The sequence below is a fragment of the Bos taurus genome, chromosome 4 (genome assembly GCF_002263795.3).
Source record: "Bos taurus isolate L1 Dominette 01449 registration number 42190680 breed Hereford chromosome 4, ARS-UCD2.0, whole genome shotgun sequence".
NCBI lineage: Eukaryota > Metazoa > Chordata > Mammalia > Artiodactyla > Bovidae > Bos > Bos taurus.
In genome coordinates, this window is record NC_037331.1 from 16,241,665 (window position 1) to 16,263,265 (window position 21,601).

General features: G+C 42.1%; 1 protein-coding gene across 19 annotated transcripts in view; it reads right to left on the reverse strand.

The window, feature by feature from the left end:
* ICA1 (islet cell autoantigen 1) overlaps positions 1-21,601 on the reverse strand; it is a 163,915-nt gene that overhangs the window by 49,951 nt on the left and 92,363 nt on the right. For all 19 annotated transcript variants that reach the window (XM_005205193.5, XM_024990774.2, XM_024990769.2 and 16 more), the window contains 1 exon segment: positions 556-681. In XM_005205193.5, the coding sequence (XP_005205250.1) occupies positions 556-681 (126 nt within the window).

Sequence of the window (21,601 nt, forward strand, 5' to 3'; positions counted from 1 at the left end):
TAGATGCAAGTGCCATCCTGAGGGAACGCAGAGGCAATAAGGAGACAAAAGCAAGTTCATTAGATTATGACAACCTAAGAGGAAGTGACCGTGGCGTGAGAATCACAGGCAACAATGCTGAGAGAGTTCAGAGGCAGCTTACTGAAGGAGGTAACACATTGTTGGTACATCAAATGAGTGGAATTTGGGAAGGTACAAGTGGAAAGGGAGGGCACTCAGGCAGAAGGAACCACCTAAATAAATGCAGGGAAGTGGGGAATTACAGTGTATGCTCAGGGAACAGCTAATATTCAGTCTGATTAACTGTAGGATGAATCCCATGGATACAGAAGGCTGGCAGGCTACAGGCCATAGGGTTGCAGAGTCGGACATGACTGAGGCAACTTTAGACATAGCACAGGATGCTAAGAAGGAGAGATGCGGGAGGAAAATTATGACAAAGGCAATCAGAACTTCCTCATGCCCAAATCATACTTTGGGTTCAAACCCCATTTTTCCGCTATCTAAAGCTTGTCACATTCTTGTTTCATTGCGACAAACATTTTTCTTTGTTACCTGGTATGTTGCTAGCATATGAGACAAGAGATTGCATCTGCTCGCTCCAAGAAGATCCACTTTTTGACACACATCCATCTTCAATTTGTCAAAGCTTTTTTTGGCAAGGCGAACTTGTGTTTGCACCTATGAAAGTAGAAAGAGAATTTCTGACCCACTCAAATTCAAATTTTTAAGTGATAAAGATTTGTCCATGAAAAAATACCAATAGCAGGATTATCTCTTTCAAATTTTCAAAACACTTTTGAAAATTCCAGGCAAGTGAGAAAACCCTATAATATCTACCCTTTACTTCCAAACGACCCAAATGACAGTATTGTATATCATGATTTTACAGCAGATGTACTATCCTGAGAATATTTTTCTCAGTCGAATGTTAGAATTTCTCTCCTCTCAAGGCATTCACAAACTGACCATGGTGGGGAGAAGTCTGGAAACTCACAGGGTGGTGAGAGGACAATGTTTTCCCCATTGTTTTCCTGTGGTTCTTTGAAGCTGACGTCCCCATATACTCTTCATTACCTTCCTCTAAAATAAACATCTTACATAACGTGGTACATTTATTAAAAAAATATGAAATTAACACTGATACAATCTTATTAACTAAACAACAGATGTTATTCAGATTTCACCAGCTTTTTCACTATCTTTTTTTTTTCCTGTCTCGAGATCCAATCTAGGATACCACATAGGAAATTGTGATGCAGTCCAAAAAACTATCCCCACAGATAAACCTTCAATGTTCTATAATTGTGTATGTACCCAAGTAATCTTCCATCCATCCCTACGCCATGTATCAGTAGTAATTCAGGGATGGAGGGGGGGATAAGGGAGATTTCAGAAATGTTTATTCTACATATTATTTGATAATAAAATAGAAAGTTTTAAAAATTTAATACAGTTACAGTACAAACAGTAGAGTCAAAATTTCCCCTTTAGCTAACCTGAAGCATCAACACATCCAACTTTAACAGGGAAGTTAGTCACATACTAATTTATCTCAGATAATTCATGCAGCTGTAGTGACCAGATAGGTAACTGGGAGTTGGGAATAATGCTGACTCGTGAATGGCAGCTCTTTCATCACAGGATACTCAGGTAGGGGGTGGGGTGGGGACTTGAGGGTGATGCCTGCCTTAATCACCATTATATGATTAGCACCTAGCAACCTCGAACAAAGCAGGTGTTGAACAGATATCTGGTGACTGAATGAAGCAAATTTCCAGACCATTTCAAATGGTAAAGTGCCTGAGTGCCATTTTAAAGTAAAACCTTGAGAACAGTCTTAAAAGTAATAATTTTTATATAAAAATAAACATGAAGGTCACGTGATTTAGATTATAATAACTTTTCCCACTAATAATCTATATTTGCAGGTTTCAAAATTATAGGGCATTATATAATAATAGTAGCCACTGATACAGTAGCTATCATTCATAATAACATAAGATTGAAAACAATTTAGCAATAGATATAATTCACAATGAATACAATTGGTATTCATTGAACCAACTGAACAATTGATACAATTAATACAATTCACTCATCACATACCAGCCTTATTCTGTTAGCCTCTGTATTGCCCTGTCTGACTGCTGAGAAGAAGAGGCTTTGTCAGAAGACTTAACTGACCCACAGAGCTGGCATTCTAGATTAGCCTGCCTGACTCCAAAGCTGCACCATCTGTCCCCTGCCCCACAAACAACTTCCACAACTTCTTGCAAAAAAGCTCAAAATTATGATTCTACCCAGAAACACATGTTTTCCTGTAGATGTCTATGGAACTGGAAAATAATCAGGCAATCCATTTAATATCATATTGACAGAATTAATGCCCTATATGAATAGGGTCTTGTTTCGATAGCTGTGTAAAGCATTTCCTAAGAATTCCTCTGTATTCCTAGTCAATAGAGTTTGGAAACCCAGCAAATAGAAGCCACCAAGCTCCCCTCAAGCCACACCGTGAGCTTAAACCCAGAACGCAATCATTCCTCGCTATGGAATGGACAGACTCCAGGGAAAACTACGGGAGCGCGCAAGCTGTAAAAAGTTAGGATGATGTGTTAAATATCAGCGATTTTCTGCCTTCCTTGGAGAAGAGTAAGGATGATACAAAAAAGAAAACCCTAGTTCCTGAAGGGAGAAGTGGGAGAGTGTGGAGGCAAAGATGTTTAAGCAGCAGAGAGTTCCACTGCAGGTGCCCTCTGGTTCACTCGAGGCTAGACCCGGGAAGAACCCTTCAGCAGGGATCCTGAGAGGCATCTGTCCTACCCTTTCCTTCTGAAGGGGGAGGAAATAACTCCAGGTGTGAGCGTTCATGCATGCATTCATTAAACACATACTTAGTGTGAGAGAGCTTCTTCTACGTCAGGACCAGTGTTAGGCACTGGGAGGTCTGTAAAGGAATAAGACATATGGCAGGTGGTTAAAAAATACTTAAGGATGAGTGCACAGAGGCACAGGCTCCTCCAGTCTTTTAGAGATGATGGACAAGTCAGCAACTGTATTTAATGCAATGGGAGAAGTACAGCAGAACTGAGTGAAGACAGAGGCAGCACAGACAAGGAGCTGATTAATGCTGAGGGTGGCAGGGGTTGGGGTACACCGATGGTCTCCCCAACTACAGGCCTCCCTGTTACCCACACCCTTAGCCCTGAGACCCTGGAGTCTCCGCCCACTCTGACACTGGGCATGGTGTGTGACCTCCTTTGGCCAATGGGCGAGATGTGATGAAACTGGAAGCTTGGGAAAAAAAAAATGCTAGCATGCTTCCACTTTCTCTCTCCCTTCTCTGAGACTGCCGTGAGAACATGCCCCGGCCAACCTGAGAATGTGCCTGGGCTGGCCAACTGAAGTGATGCTGAGGCTTGTGAATGCAAGAGACATGAGGAGGTAAACCCAGCGGTCGTAAGAGATCAGCTGTTGGCCAGCTGATCCCCAGATATCTGAGCGAGGCCAGCTATGATCAGCCGAGCCTCTCCCCTCCCCATAGTTGACCAAAGACTCATGCGTGAGCCCAGCAGAGACCAGAAGCACCTTGCTAACTCACAGACCAATAAGCAGTAAGAAATGCTCACTGTGTTAAGCCACTGAGTGTTACAGTTGTTTGTTTCATAGCATCACTATGACCATGTTGTCATCGTTTAGTTGCTAAGTTGTATCCAACTTGCGACCCCATGGGCTCTCCATGAGATTCTCTGGGCAAGAAGACTAGAGTGGCTTGCCACTTCCTTCCCTAGGGGAATCTTCTCTACCCAGGAATCGAACCCACGGCTCCTGCTGTGTCTCCTGCATTGCAGGCAGGTTCTTTACTGCTGAGCCACTGATATAAACTGTGAGTTGGGGGATAATGAAGACCACATTATTAGGGGGGATATCTGAATATATCTGATATCTGGGTCTTAAGTCATGACTAGGAGTAACTACCAGGTAGACACAAGGCTGGCCTGTTAAGGCAGAGGTTCTAGATTTTTCTAATTAAATGCAAATAACTTTATTGTGGGATGTGAATTTTGCTTTTTCCTTTACATTAACATAATAAGTTACACATAGATATTCTTTTATCCTGGAAGAAAACTTATTTCCTTTGCTTATAACACAAGGCTCATGAATTAAACACTGAAATGTGCCCTAATTTAATTGTCTGAATTCTGTAAAGTAATTTTAGAAACCTAGAAGACGACTTCAACACTTTACCCAGTGAGTTCTGAAAGGCCATTTGCTTTGTGTGTCAACAATGATTATTAAAATACTTAATGCACTGCTGAGTTTCCAAATGTTGAGCTCCTTCCCTGCCAAACAAGAAGGATGTGACACTGCTGGGCATCGTGAATACGGCAAAGTTCATTTAATATTTTGTGTTCTATGTCTGTTCTCTAAAACACATCCCTAGTTTGCTGCCCGAGGACAAAACACCAAGAACACAGGTGAGCACAGGCCACATCGAGAATCTAATATCATGTGTCTCTACTAGGACTTAAGTGACAATGTTTTATTATTCCTTTCAATCCCAAATAAATTATTTTCAATTACATAAACATCTTGAGGAGCTCCTGTGGTTTTCAAGGTTCTTTAAAAAAATCTTCAAATCAATGTATCTTTTCTGATTTCTTAATTTTATTCCTGTTGCCCCCCCACTCTGTCCTCTTACTCTCCAAACTCTAGGGAATGATCACATATATTAGATCCTCTTTAGCATGGGTCCTGCCCTCCCAAGGCTGAAAAAATACAATTCACCAGAAAAAGGAGTAATGTCTTGCATGCCAAAACGACAGGGCATTTTCTCTGTACTTACATTTCCTAACCTGAAATTCTACCTCTTAGCCCCAACTTGAACTGCTTATAATGAAGCCAAAGCTATTCATACTCAGTGCAGTCTGGCTTCTCCATTCAGTGGGAAAGGTCTTCATATTACTCCACAACCACATCATTTGAGGGTAGCTTCGCATTTTGTCCTAGTGTTTTCTTTCCTTTAAAAGTAAAATAAAGCTAACTCCCCATCTTACTCTTACTTTGACATTATCTTCTAGAAGATGGCTTTGCCTCTCTCTCTATTCAATCATTTATCAAACATTTACTGAGTATCTTCCATGCGCTGATAGCAGTGAGCAAAATGGAGGCCTCATGATGCTAGTTCAAGGGGCATTTTCATATCAGTGAGGAAATAACAGAGTGAAGTGACTCGAAGGAAAGTCACACAGTTCCATAAGAATGATTTACCCAGAGATCCGATTGAGAGGCTGTTCTCCTGGGAGGTGGGACTCAAGCTCTCTCCTGAAGGACTGAGCATGAGAAGCCATGCAAGGAGAGAGAGCTCCAGCAGAGGGGAGAGCATGTGCAAAGGACCGGGGTGGAGGGCAGTAAGACAGGTCCCAGAAAACTAGTGTGGCTGGATCGCTGAGAGCAGACAGAGAGGTGGTATGAGACGAGGCAAGAGAGGCTGCTGGGGCACAGCTCAGGGTCTTGTGGGTGTGCTCAGTATTTCAGTTTCTATCCCGGGGCTTCCACGCAGCACTAGTGGTAAAGAGTTGCCTTCTGATGCAAGAGACGCGGGTTTGATCCCTGGGTCAGGAAGATCCCCTGGAGGAGGAAATGGCAACCCACTCCAGTAATGCTGCCTGGAGAATTACATGGACAGAGGAGCCTGGCGTTTATCCTGGGTGTATCAAATGCATTTTCTTTTTTTTCAAAATGCATTTTTAACCTATGATGATTTTATTGAGACATAACCCCAATGTAAGCTGAGGAAGACCTGTGTGTCTTTGACGCTGCAGCTTGATGGTTAATATAAGCAGTATTTTGTCCAAAACAAGAAAGATGCAGTTGTCATCTTACATCATTTCCTAAGCATGCGTTTTGAACTTTAACAGTTCAGCAATAATAAATAAGTAGTGATAATTTTAAAGCTTTTCATTACTGCTGAAATCACAGATAAAATTGAATTTTTTGGTTAGCATTCCCTTTACATGAATTAATAAAACTTTATTCAAGACAACAATTTTGGATCCATCTATATAATCAGGACAGGCATAACTGTGGCTGACATGCTCTCAACCCATTTACACGAACACCATTGTTTAGACACTCATTTTTAGATACCCAATTTCAGACACTAATGGAAAAAAAGCCAATTTCTTTCCTACTCTTTCCTACCCTTTCCTGCTCTTCAGAAGTTCAAGTTTATAAATGTTCTGATCATGAGTATAAAAGTCACCTAGCAGAATGGAGCGCACCAATGTCTCAAAGTGATCTTCTAGGAATGGATAAAAGGCTGTATTAGGGATGTATAAGATTCTGTACTGTACGAACGCCTTCATCAGTTATCTTAATGATGATGCAGGACAAGCAGGCACCCATATCATAGTCTACTCTTCCAAGTTTCCAGGGAAGAGAGTTTTAACTCTCCTTTGTTTATTTCGTGTGCTCATGTGTTCCAAGTTGGGTGAGGAAAAGAAAAAGGAATGAACACTCTGGATAGCACTGTTTTACAAATGCTTCATACTGCAGTTCTTCAAAGTATGCAAAATTATCCTCATTTGCATAGAAGAAAAAAACTGAGGTACAAAGTAATTTGCCTAAAACCAAGTAGCCAGTAAGTAGAAAGGCCAGGGGCTGGTCTGGGTTAGATGTTGTCTCCTCTTGTATAAAGTACAAAGTCCACACCCATACAGGCTTCCCAGGTGGCACCAGTGGTAAAGAACCCGCCTACCAATGCAGGAGACATAAGAGGCACAGGTTAGATCCCTGGGCTGGGAAGGTCCCCTGGAGGAGGATATGGCAACCCACTCCAGTATTCTTACCTGGAGAATCCCATGGACAGAGGAGCCTGACGGGCTACAGTCTATGCGGTCACAAAGAGTTGGACACGAATGAAGGATTTAGCATGCACACATGCCACACTCATACCCTGCCTGCCAGCCTTCAGCCCATCCGCTTCCTCTCCCATATCACCTGCCAGGCACTATACGCTCCAGCTACACCAGGTCAAACCCATATCCATGCTTCTGCTGAGTTCTTCTGCCTGGAAAGTCCCCTTCCCCTTGCTGTGCACACAGCAACTTATACTCACACTGTAGAGCTTCCACGCAAAGGTTTTCTCCCATGAGACCCTTTTCCTGTCGCTTCTCAGGAGAGTTAGCAGCCGCTTCCTTTGTATAGTCAAGGCACCTTGCAAACTGGCTTAGCACACAAAGCTATGTTAAGTGCTACCTGCCCCCAGGTAAGACCACCTATCCTCTGAACTAGAAGCTATGTGAGGGTGAAAGTATACTGTCCAGTTTTTTAAGGCTAAGGCTGCATGCCTCCAGGTAGCAGGTATAAAAAACACTGAATGAATAAGGACAGAGCATACTAGAAGGAGTGAACCATCAGGCTACGGGATACGCACCACGTGCTCTGTCTGCTGAATTACCGTTAGACTTCTGCAGACACCGTCCCTCTTCCTCAACCCCTATTCTCCACCATTAACTGATTAGAGATGATACACAGGCACATATTCTCATTTGCTGCTCACAATACTCCTACACCATAATTTTGTTTCTGTTTCACAGAGAAGGAAGCTGGTTTTCAGAAACATTAGGTAACTCTCCCCAGCTCACTTGACTGGCAGGGGAGGGGCAGGATGTGAAAGTCCACGCTCATGTCACCGAAACACTTTGCTGTCCTAACTGTAGCAAATCTCAAACCAGTAAGATTAACTGCATATCACCCAAAATGTGGATGTCAGCACTTGGCCCACTACTCTCTTCACTTGTCACTGTGTCGACTCATTGCATCAAAATAATTTAACATATTCAATGTCTGTGACTCTGGCTTCTTGTTTGAAAATACAAACTGTTGTTCACCATGCAACATGTTCATTCACACAGGAATCAAAGAGTAAGAGGTTTTCTATTCTCAAGGCCTTGGCAAGTTGAAATAAAGATGGTTAAAATGAGTCACAATTATGTAGTTTGCAATACGCCGATAGAGTTCAGATTAATTTAGTTAGTTACCACATGGCCCCAAGTGTTTTAATGTTTGCTCAGCTGCTGAGTTTTTTTTTTTTTTTTTCTTTCTGTTTTTTAACTTAAGAAAGCAATTCTGTCATCAGAAAATTTAACCGACTGGGTTCACTTCCTCTTTTAGGTCATTAGTGGAAGTATTAACTCAGGTCACAAGACCAAACCCAGGGTGCCCGCTTTATCAATTTCTAATCTGAGAAGCACATGTTTCAGGAGAGAGTAAAGGGCTATAGTTCTGTCTCTTTATCCCACTGATATTCTTGTACTTTATTGCGATCTTAAACATATATCATTATTCCTTTTCTTTTTACTACTTTTTTGGGATCATTTATTCATGTCTACATTTCACATGAAAGGCTGGCAAGTGTGCCAGTTGTCTCCTGGCTGCCCAAGCTACACCTGCTTGTACATCACATTATGGTATATTTTCATTTTGCTTATTGATGGTTCTGTAAGTAATCATGATGCACAAACACAAATAAACTCCTAAATTAACAGGTGACTTGATTTGCTGAGAACTACCTTGCTTGAGGAGTGGTGTTCATTCATTCTGCTGCAGGTCCTGGATAAAGCAAAGAAGGGAAAAAGACTGAGCCTTTCCCTTTGTGGATGTATTTGGCTGCCTTTGAGTTCCAAAGTGTGGTGGACCTGGGTATTCAGAGCAACCGGGAAAAGACCGACTCATAACAACACTTTTGCTGGTTCCCAGAACTTGGAGGGTGAAGACAGGCTCTTAACCTGCACAAGCACACCCTTCGTGCTCTGCCCCATGTGCTTACCTCTCTCTCCTAATTCTTTTCTCCCAGTGTGATCTCTCAGCTCATAAGGTGGTTTCATCCTCTTCCTCTTCGCATGTGGTTCCCAATGATGTCATATTTCTTCTTCTTTCTTGGCCCTTCACAATCCAGCTTGTGCCACTTCTAGAAACTACACTTCCATCCCTAAGGCACATGCTCCTCTTTCCGGGCCTCAATGGCACCTTACTGTCCTCTCATGGGACACATCACATTACCTGGTCATTATCATTTTAACTGACTATCTTTGTCCCTATTCTCCAGGGAGCTTGGGGCAGGAACCATATCTTGGTTATGTTACCCTGGTACTAACAGAAAGAGCTAAAAATGCTAGTCAAAGAAAGTTTTTAACCTGGTGCACGAAAGTGAAAGTCGCTCAGTTGTGTCCAGCTCTTTGGGACCCCATGGACTGTAGCCTGCCAGGGTCCGCTGTCCATGGGTGTTCTCCAGGAAAGAATACTGGAGTGGGTTGCCATGCCCTCCTCCAGGGGATCTTCCCTATCCAAGGATTGAACTCAGGTCTCCCACATTGCAGGCAGATTCTTTACCAGCTTTACACCAGGGAAGCCCAAGAATACTGGAGAGGGGGTAGCCTATTCCTTCTCCAGGGGATCTTCATGGCCCAGGAATTGAACCAGGGTCTCCTGCATTGCAGGAGGATTCTATACCAGCTGAGCCACCAGGGAACCTGGTGCATAGTAATATAACACACACCATCACGTGCTTTGGGCCTGTAGCTTCTGCTTTAAAAAAATTTCTTTTGAATGTTATTTATTGATTGATTTAGCTACCTGAGGTCTTAGCTTTGACACGTGAGATCTCCACTGCCTCATGTGAGGTCTTTTTTTGAATGCACTGGCTTTCTACTTGTGGCCTCCAGAGCTCGCAGGCTCAGTAGCTGTGGAGCATAAGGGCTTACTGGCTCCACAGCATGTGGGATCTTAGTTTCCTGACTGGGGATCCCAGGGACAGTGTCCCCTGCACTGCAAGGCAGATTCTTAACTACTGGACCCACCGGGAAGTCCCAGCTTCTACTTTTATAGTCTGATGACCGACTTTAACTCTCACTTCAGGAGCATGTGTGTGTGTTTGTGTGTGTCTTTAAGAAGAAGACATGTCACAGTAGTTTCATGCCAAGAAGGAAATGGGTCCAGATCCTTCAATTCCCCATTCATATAAATCTTAAAAACATTTTCTGTGTTGAGATTTGACATATTTCTGTAGCACTTCTTTGCTCCTTCCTGCTGGAAATCATCTCATTCCGATTTGTTCTATGTCAGCTCTTCTGGAAAAACTTGGGTTTTGTGTTCTTTGCACACATCTAATCCACTAACATTTTGTGTCAGTGGTCAGTGGTGATTCCTTTTGTTGTTACAGGCCTGAGAACATCTCGGATTTTCAGTTGATGGGCAAATGCTCTTGTGACTGTGGCTGCCAGTGGCCCATCAATATCCATGCGCCCGTCTACAGGTTCCAGTGCCCCCAACAACAGGTGTGGCTGCGGGACAAAGTTCTCTCCAGCAGCATGTGAGCACAGGTAACATGCATCACTTCCAGGTGTGGCCTAAAGCCTTTCTACCTGTGCTCCTATGGGTTCTGTCTCCTTTGGGGATGACTGGGATGTCCACATCTAGGGAACACTGGAGGAAACATTTATGAACTGCAAAGATGTACTCAGCCTGGTCTCTAAATGACTTGGAGGAGGAGCCACTCCAAAAACCTGGACACCTGCCCAGTACTATTTTGTGAGCACAAACAAACAAAACCAAAAAAACCTTCTATTGGTTTAAGCCATGGAATTATGAGATTTGGGGTATCCCTTGGACTTCCCTGGTGGCTCAGACAGTAAAGCGTCTGCCTACAATGTGGGAGGCCCGGGTTCAATTCCTGGGCCGGGAAGATCTCCTGGAGAAGGAAATGGTCACCCACTCCAGTATTCTTGCCTGGAAAATCCCATGGACGGAGGAGCCTGGTAGGGCTATAGTCCATGGGGTCGCAAAGAGTCGGACATGACTGAGTGACTTCACTTTCCTTTTCCTTTCCTTTGTACCACAGCCTATCCTAAACTACTCGTCCTAACATAGGCATGGTTTTAAGACAAGGTTGTTTAAATGACAAAGATGCAAACTTCCCTGGTGGTTCAGTGGTTAACAATCTGCCTGATAATGCAAGGGACAAGGGTTCGATCCCTGGTCCAGGAAGATTTCATATGCTGCGGAACAACTAAGCCCCTGTGCCAAAACTATCAAGCCCACACTCTAGAGACCGTGCTCCACAACGAGAGGAGCCACCACAATTGAAGCCCACACCCTGCAACAAAGAGTAGACCCACCTGCTGCTCTAGAGAAAAGCCTGTCGGCAGCAAGGAAGACTTTGAGCAGACAAATAACAATACTAAATCTAAAAAAAAATGACAAGATGCTAGATACAATGTTGGGAGCATGTTAAAGTCTATTAGTCCCATAGACAACTGTCAGCTCTCCAACGGTTCGCTATTTCCACTACTATTTTGATCATCAGTTCAGTTCAGTTGCTCAGTCCTGTCTGACTCTTTGCAATCCCTTGGACTGAAGCACACTAGGCTTCCCTGTCCATCATCAACTCCAAGAGTTTACTCAAACTCATGTCCATTGAGTTGGTGACGCCATCCAACCATCTTTTCCTCTGTCGTCCCCTTTTCCTCCTGCTCTCAATCTTTCCCAGCATCAGGGTCTTTTCAAATAAGTCAGTTCTTCACATCAGGTGGCCAAAGGATTGGAGTTTCAGCTTCAGCATCAGTCCTTCCAATGAATATTCAGGACTGATTTCCTTTAGGATGGACTGGTTAGATCTTCTTGTAGTCCAAGTGACTCTCAAGTCTTCTCCAACACCACGGTTCAAATGCATCAATTCTTCAGCACTCAGCTTTCTTTATAGTCCAACTCTCACACCCATAAATAACCACTGGGAAAACCATCGCTTTGACTAGACGAACCTTTGTTGGCAAGGTAATGTCTCTGCTTTTTAATATGCTGTCTAGATTGGTCATAACTTTTCTTCCAAGGAATAACCATCTTTTAATTTCACAGCTCCAATCACCATCTGCAGTGATTTTGGAGCCCCCCAAAATACAGTCTCTCACTGTTTCTACTGTTTCCCCATCTATTGGCCATGAAGCAATGGGGCCAGATGCCATGATCTTAGTTTTCTGAATGTTGAACTTTAAGCCAACTTTTTCACTCTCCTTTTCCACTTTCATCAAGAAGCTCTTTAACTCTTCTTTGCTTTCTGCCATAAGGGTGCTGACATCTGCATATGTGAGGTTATTGATATTTCTCCCGGCATTCTTGATTCCAGCTTGTGCTTCATCCAGCCCCAGTGTTTCTCATGATGTACTCTGAATTTAAGTAAAATAAGCAGGGTGACAATATACAGCTTTGACGTACTCCTTTCCCTATTTGAATCAGTCTGTTGTTCCATGTCTAGTTCTAACTGTTGCTTCCTGACCTGCATACAGATTTCTCAAGAGGCAGGTCAGGTGGTCTGGTGTTCCCATCTCGAAGAATTTTCCACAGTTTGTTGTGATCCACACAGTCAAGGTTTTGGTGTAGTTAATAAAGCAGAAGTAGATGTTTTTCTGGAATTCTCTTGCTTTTTTGATGATCCAGTGGGTGTTGGCAATTTGATCTCTGGTTCCTCTGTCTTTTTTAAATCCAGCTGGAACATCTGGAAGTTCACGGTTCACGAACTATTGAAGCCTGGTGAATTTTGAGCATCACTTTAGTAGCGTGTGAGATGAGTGCAATTGTGCGGTAGTTTGAGCATTCTTTGGCATTGCCTTTCTTTGGGATTGGAATGAAATGGATCTTTTCCAGTCCTGTGGCCACTGCTGAGTTTTCCAAATTTGCTGGCATATTGAGTGTAGCACTTTCACAGCACCATCTTTTAGGATTTGAAATAGCTCAACTGGAATTTCATCACGTCCACTACCTTTGTTGATAGTGATGCTTCCAAAAGCCCACTTGACTTCACGTTCCAGGATGTCTGGCTCTAAGTCAGTGATCACACCATCATGGTTATCTGGGTCGTGAAGATCTTTTTTGTACAGTTCTTCTGTGTATTTTTTGCCATCTCTTCTTAATAGCTTTTGCTTCTGTTAGGTCCATACCATTTCTGTCCTTTATTGAGCCCATCTCTGCATGAAATGTTCTCTTAGTATCTCTAATTTTCTTGAAGAGATCTCTAGTCTTTCCCATTCTGTTGTTTTCCTCTATTTCTTTGCATTGATTACTGAAGAAGGCTTTCTTATCTCTCCTTGCTATTCTTTGGAACTCTGTATTCAAATGGGTATATCTTCCCTTTTCGCCTTTGCCTTTTGCCTCTCTTCTTTTCACAGCTATTTGTAAAGCCTCCCCGGACAATCATTTTTCCTTTTTGCCTTTATTTTTCTTGGGGATGGTCTCAATCCCTGCCTCCTGTGTAATGTCATGAACCTCCATCCATAGTTCTTCAGGCACTCTGTCTATCAGATCTAATCCCTTGAATCTATTTCTCACTTCCACTGTATAATCATAAGGGATTTGATTTAGGTCATACCTGAATGTTCTAGTGGTTTTACCTACTATCTTCAATTTAAGTCTAAATTTGATCATCAACAAGTATGTAAAAACATCAGGAAATTGCTGAAATGTTCAACAATTCATTTTAATGCCACTGATTTTTTAAAGAAAGGTCTTCAGGCAACAGGGGTGGGGCAATCAGTGTGTGTGTGGGGTGCATCTGAGAAGAGGGAAACTGCTGGAAAATCCTTTGGTACTTCTTTAATCATCAGAACTGAGAAATCTTAAATGATGCTCTGGTGACCTTCCAACTCTCTTAGCCCAAGTTACCCAAATTAGCTCCCAAATGCTTATTATATGTTCCTTGGAAAGGAACATTTTTTATATAAAAACGCTTTTCATATTTTTATACAAAAGCGGTCTCTTGATATTTTGGGCTGGAAGATATATGCTTGAAGTGGTGAAGAAATTAGAATTGGATATGAAAACAAAAGTACACCCCTTACTAAAATGGTCCTTTTCTTTTTAAAAGGCCTATAAATAATTGTCACTAAAACTCATTTCAGTCTGTGCTTTCTTTCAGATATGCTCTGTGCTTCTATTTTTCCCTTCCTCTCCCCAAACTCCTTATTTTCAGTTTTTTTTTTTTCACTATTTTATTGAGGTATAGCTGAGAGTGAAAAAATATGAAGCTGATTGCCCTATATACTTTGAAATATGTACATACCCACATAAGTATCACCCAGAATAATACATAGAACATTTTCAGCCCTCTGGTAGGCTTCTTTGTATTACTTGGTCAACACCTCCTCAAAAATAGAATATTTTGACCTCTATCACCATGGATTAGTTCTGTCTGATTTTAAGGAAAGCATATACTACATACTCTGTGATGTCTGTTTCTTTTACTCAACACCACGTGCAGGAGATATATCCATATTATTGCAATCTAGTAAAGGAGTACGTCAAGGCTGCATATTGTCACCCTGCTTATTTAACTTATATGCAGAGTACATCATGAGAAACACTGGGCTGGAAGAAGCACATGATGGAATCAAGATTGCCGGGAGAAATATCAATAACCTCAGATATGCAGATGACATCACCCTTATGTCAGAAAGTGAAGAGGAACTAAAGAGCCTCTTGATGAAAGTGAAAGAGGAGAGTGAAAAAGTTGGCTTAAAGCTCAACATTCAGAAAACGAAGATCATGGCATCTGGTCCCATCACTTCATGGCAGATAGATGGGGAAACAGTGGAAACAGTGTCAGACTTTATTTTTTGGGGGGCTCCAAAATCACTGCAGATGGTGACTGCAGCCGTGAAATTAAAAGACGCTTACTCTTTGGAAGAAAAGTTATGACCAACCTAGATAGCATATTGAAAAGCAGAGACATTACTTTGCCAACAAAGGTCCATCTAGTCAAGGCTATGGTTTTTCCAGTGGTCATGTATGGATGTTAGAGTTGGACTGTGAAGAAAGCTGAGCATCAAAGAATTGATGCTTTTGAACTGTGGTGTTAGAGAAGACTCTTGAGAGTCCCTTGGACTGCAAGGAGATCCAATCAGTCCATTCTAAAGGAGATCAGTCCTGGGTGTTCATTGGAAGGAATGATGCTAAAGCTGAAACTCCAGTACACTGGCCACCCCATGCGAAGAGCTGACTCATTGAAAAAGACCCTGATGCTGGGAGGGATTGGGGGCAGGAGGAGAAGGGGACGACAGAGGATGTGATGGCTGGATGGCATAACTGACTCGATGGACATGTGTTTGGGTGAACTCCGGGCATTGGTGATGGATAGGGAGGCCTGGCGTGCTGCGATTCATAGGGTTGCAAAGAGTCGGACACGACTGAGTGACTGAACTGAATGTTTATTTCTTATTCATTGCTCTATAGTGTTCTAGTGATTGAATAACATTACAATTGATTTATCCATCATACTGTTGATAGACATTTGGTTTGTTGTCACTTTGAGGCTATTATGAATAACACTGCTGTGAACATTCTTGTATATGTTTTTTACACACACATTCCTTGGGTGTATGCCCAGAAGTAGACTATTTTTAGTAGATAACGCTAAACAGTTTACTATAGTGCTTCTATCAGTTAAAATCATGTATGGTATTTAAGTTGTACTTCAGCAAGATTCTTCAGCTCCTCTATCCTAGCTTAGACTCTACATTTTGATTGTTTGAGTAATGTCTGTTTCCCCTATTACACTATGAATTCTATGAAGACAAGGGCAGCAATGGCCTTACGCACATTTTATTTTCAGAGCCTTGTACAGTATCTGGGATATATTAATTGCCTGATAAATACTTAAAGGAATTACCATGAAATTTGGGCAAAGCAGAAGAATGGGACTCTTGTCTTTTCCTTTTTGAAAACTTGAGTAGAGACCCACTACTAGGCTGTCTCAAAGTGAAATTATTAAGCAAATGCTTATTATCTCTGAAATTCTGGTATGGGTGTTACATTTCTTCCTAATTTTTACTGTTGGTAAAACATAAAGTAGTAAACAATGAATTAAAGGATTACCTTGACAGAAGACCATTCTTCTAGAACAACCAGCAGAACTAGCATTTAGGATTTTTCCCATTTTAATTTTATTTATTTATTTATTTTAGTCTTGATTGAATTTTCTATAATATTGCTTCTTTTTTATATTTTGGATTTTTGGCCATGAGGCAAGTGAGATCCTAGCTTGATAACCAGACATCAACCCCCCTGCACTGGATGGCAAGGTCTTAATCACTGCAAGAGTCAGTGTTAGTCGCTGGGTCTGTGTCCAGCTCTTTGTGACCCCATGGACGGCAGCCCACCAGGCTCCTCTGTCCATGGGATTCTCCAGGCAAGAATACTGGAGTAGGTTGCCATTTCCTTCTCCACGGGATGTTCCTGGCCCAGGGATCGAACCTGGGTCTCCCACATTGTAGGCAGACTCTACCATCTGAGCCACCAGGAAGCCCCGACCTATTTTTAAAAATGCTTTGTCTTTAAAATTTTTGTTTTTGTTGTGTCATGACTTTTAATTTTTTCACTTTTGTGTTACATAGGTCTCTTAGAAAGACAACTCACTGTCACTCCGAGGTTGGCACCGTAAATAAGAAGCCCTACATGAGAGATCATATCCCTGGACGGTTTATCCTTGTCTGCATCACCACTCACGTCTTTAAGACATAGCCCCCAAATAAGAACATTGGCATCTACAGTGTTTGTAGATGCCAGTTACACCGGATTTGCCATGGCATGTGCCTAATTTTCCAGGGCACAAGGAAGATAGACTGGACCCTTTAACCACAGCTTTCCTATTTCCTAAAGCCTTCAAAGGGGAAACAGTGAAGAAACGGAAGCTACAACTTAGCCTGATTTACAAGACTGAATTTGCTTTTTCAGCTCGTGGTCTCCTATGGGGAATTAGGGGAGATCAGTTTAGCAGTCATCAAACAGAGACTAAACCTAAATTTCCCTGCGCTCCTAAGAGTCCTACCCAAGAAAATGAAGATTGTATCTTGACTGTTTAGCATCATTCTGAAAACCTCTTTCGTTGTACATTTGTTCCCTTAAAGCCTATTCTGCCCTCCATCGCCACCCCTTACTCTCCCCATCGACAGCTGTGGTGCTATTCTGCAGCTTGAACACTGTGGCCATATCAGAATACAACCCAACAGAAGATACACACATACTGATGTGTTTGAGAAGTGGAGTCTGTCGTGTGAGTGTGAGCTCAGCCACTCAGTCGTGTCTGACTCTTTGTGACCCCATGGACTCTAGCTCACCAGGCTCCTCTGTCCATGGGATCTCCCAGGCAAGAATACTGGAGCGGGGTGCCACTTTCTACTGCAGGGGATCTTCCCGACCCAGGGACTGAACCCGCGTCTCTTGTGTCTCCTGCATTGGCAGGCAGACTCTTTACCTGGAGGGGGTTAGTTTTGGTGCACTTCTATGTATTCAGTTAACAATACTTACGGAAACTCCTGGCAGTGTGGTAAAGTGAAAGGGTATCTGGTCTGGGGTTAGAAGGCCTGAGTTCTACGCGTGAGTCAGACACTCCTCAGCTTTATAACACTGGGCAAGTTATTAAACATTTCTGAGATTCTGCTACTAGAGATAAAGTAGGATGAGATAAATAACAGAGAGAATGGATATCAGATATTTCTTTAAAACTGTAGCATTCAATGCTGTTAGGAGTCACATGTACGGTCCTACGCTTAGCACAACACAGGCCCGTTATGTACCTGCTCACTTTCTGTCTCCATGCCACATTTTGCTAATTATCATAATATTTCAAACGTTTTCAATGTTGTATTTGTTATGGTGATTTGTGATCGGCAATCTTTGCTGTTTCTACTATGATTTGCTGAAAGCTCAGATAATAGTAAGCATTTCTAATAACAAAGTAAAATAATACATAATAAATAAAATAATAAAGTATTAATAAATCATAACATAATAAAGTTAAGATATGCATATTGTGTCTTTAGACATCATGCCATTTCACATTTAATAGACTACAGTATAGTGTAAACATAACTTATATGCACTGGGAAACCAAAAAATATGTGTGTGACTCACTTTACTTCAGTATTTGCTTTATTGCTGTGGTCTGGAACTGAACTTGCAATACCTCTGAGGTCTGCCTGTTCATTAAGGCTGGGTACCATTTCTAGGCTCCAGGAGGATCAGATAAAAAGGGCACACACTGCCTTTAGCTCCAGCTGTACCTCTTATCAGTAAGATGCAACATGCTCCATAGGGAAAGGACTCCACTCTTTACTTTGAAATAATAGCTGAATTCATATCATGGTTTTTTGGTTAAGAGGTGAAATAGAGCAGAAAAAGAGGAAATTTGCTTTAATCATGCTTCTTGGGGAATATATCACAATATAAAACTCACAAGATGGCTTTCTCTTTTCCAAGGCTACTTATAAATAATACCTTTAGAATAGATTTAGGTTGGAAGAAATAATTCATACTTGGAATAAAACCTAATGACCTACTGTGGATTAAATACCTGTTGTGTGTTAAACAAAAAAGAAGATGAAGAAGATGATAAAAGTTACCTCAGAGGCAGAGGGGTAAGATCTATAAACCACCTTTAACATTATTTTAAATATTTTTTAACATACGAAAGAAAATGAAAAGAAAAAGGGGTAAATGAAAGAGTTCTATCCTTTTTTGGCTAAAAAAGATAGAAAAGGCTCAAACTCAAATTTAAACAATACTAAGACTATGCCAACGCCTTTGACTGTGTGGATCACAATAAACTGGAAAATTCTGAAAGAGATGGGAATACCAGACCACCTGACCTGCCTCTTGAGAAATCTGTATGCAGGTCAGGAAGCAACAGCTAGAACTGGACATGGAACAACAGACTGATTCAAATAGGGAAAGGAGTACGTCAAAGCTGTTTATTTTCACCCTGCTTATTTAACTTATATGCAGAGTACATCATGAGAAATGCTGGACTGGATAAAACACAAGCTGGAATCAAGATTGCTGGGAGAAATATCAATAACCTCAGATATGCAGATGACACCACCCTTATGGCAGAAAGTGAAGACGAACTAAAGAGCCTCTTGATGAAAGTGAAAGAGGAGAGTGAAAAAGTTGGCTTAAAACTCAACTTTAGGAAAACTAAGATCGTGACATCTGGTCCCATCACTTCAAGGCCAGTAGATGGGGAAACAATGGAAACAGTGAGAGACTTTATTTGGGGGGACTCCAAAATCACTGCAGATGGTGACTGCAGCCATGAAATTAGAAGACGCTTACTCCTTGGAAGGAAAGTTATGACCAACCTAGATAGCATATTCAAAAGCAGAGACATTACTTTGCCAACAAAGGTCCGTCTAGTCAAGGCTGTGGTTTTTCCTGTGGTCATGTATGGATGTGAGAGTTGGACTGTGAAGAAGGCTGAGCACCGAAGAATTGATGCTTTTGAACTGTGGTGTTGGAGAAGACTCTTGAGAGTCCCTTGGACTGCAAGGAGATCCAACCAGTCCATTCTGCTTTGGAAGGAATGATGCTAAAGCTGAAACTCCAGTACTTTGGCCACCTCATGCGAAGAGCTGACTCATTGGAAAAGACTCTGATGCTGGGAGGGATTGGGGGCAGGAGGAGAAGGGGATGACACAGGATGAGATGGCTGGATGGCATCACTGACTCGACGGACGTGAGTCTTGGTGAACTCCAGGAGTTCGTGATGGAGAGGGAGGCCTGGCGTGCTGCGGTTCATAGGGTCGCAAAGAGTCGGACATGACTGAGCAACTGATCTGATCTGATGAGACAGTTAAAGCTGGCATTTAAAAGAAAACTCAATTTAACCCTAATTTTTTAAGAATTATAACTGAATTTGTGATGTACCTAATGCAGAAAATACAGAGCAGACTTAGGAAGCTTTAAATCAAATGATCCATCATGCATCCATTTATTCATTGACGAGGGACTATGATTATGCAGTCGTTCTCAAAATGTGCCTCCTAGAGCAGCAACAGGGCCACCCGGCAGCTTGTGAGAAATGCAGTTCTTGGGTTTGATTAGCGGACATTTGATCCCGTCCAAAATGTGCATGGAGACATTTGGTTAGTACCAAAAGGTCCTTAATATTTGGTCCTCCCCATAATATTCATGAGCTTATTTAGTCCATGCCAAGTGGTCCTTGATATCTGTTCCTTTCAAAACTGTTCACGCTTAGAAAAAGTCCTTGGGTTCAAACAGCTCAGGTCTGTTGAAACGTTTGGTTTATAGGATTAATATATAAAACACTACCATTGGTTTTATTGGTCTAGCAACAATGTTGTGGCTGTATGGACAATAATAACCATTCTTGCCTCAGTAGCCTAGTTGGTAACAGAACACAAAATTAGGTAGAAGGGTCAAGGTTCAAATTTTGCAGAAGGGCAGGATTTATATTACTATGTGTACTAACGAAGAATCCTGCAGGTTAGGGAAACGCAGAGGGCAAGTCGAGGGTGAGGTCTCACGATGCATGGTGCATTAATATGTCACTAAACACCTGGCTGAATGTGGTGGGGTCATTCAGGCTGAAGCATGAAAGGATGAGCTCCATCAAGCCACGGTGTAAAATGGAATAGAACATGATGATGCGAACACTGTACAGTATCTTGCTTGTTAGGAAGGAATGAGAATAGATGTGGCTCTTCTACCACATAGTGTGTGCACTCTCAGTCACTCAGTTGTGCCCGACTCTTTGTGACCCCGTGGACTGCAGCCCGCCAGGCTCCTCTGTTCATGGGGATTCTCCAGCCAAGAATATGGAAGTGGATTGCCATTTCCTCCTCCAGGGGATCTTCTCAACCCAGGGATTGAACCCATGTCTCCTAGACTGACAGGCAGATTCTTTACCAATGGGCCACCTGGGAAGCCCCTATTATATAGTAGCCAGGGGTAAAAGCCATCATGAAGGGGGATACCAGAGATTTAATTAATCCACCTACAACTATCTTATTGCCCAGGATTAATGGGCAATGTTCTCCTTGAATCAGTGTCATAGAGGTACCATCTTGTAGACAGCAAGAAGCATCTGCCACTATTTGGAGAGATTTTAGGGGGTATGACTCCCACACTTACCCACCAATCCATATGGAGTGCCACACCCTGGGCTGGTGCCTACCCACTGCCTAGTAACTCAGCCAGGCTGAACTCGGTGTTCAATCCATAACACAGTAGTAAGGCTTCCCCTATCACTGAACCAGTGATCACTTCTCAGAAGTCTACAAAAGAAATAAACATCGCTTCTTCTGTTGCTTGGCAATATGACATCTTTATTTAAAAACTCTCAGCAGAATATAGCAGAAATATTATACTCACAAAAAGAAAAGCCAAGGCTACATAATAGTGGCTTTTGTTACCATTTCCATTCCTTTAACAGAGATAGGAGTAAAAAGGTACTGGTGCTGTGAAGAGAAGAGAATCGGCAATGCCCCATGGACAAATGGTCAGGATTTGGATAATATAAGCATTCAAGATGGACAGGAAAATCTCAGGACAAGTTTTGTGCTGAAGGGGAAGTAAGGAAAAACCTGAATTGGTGAAAATGACAGAGAAGAACCAAATGCAACACCATCACAAGTACTTTGATGAATTTTCTGATATTCATGATAAACAGGTCTTGCGAATGCTACCAGAAACTCATTAAAGAGGCAAGTAAATAAACAGAATTCAAAACAGACATCAGCATCCAAACCAA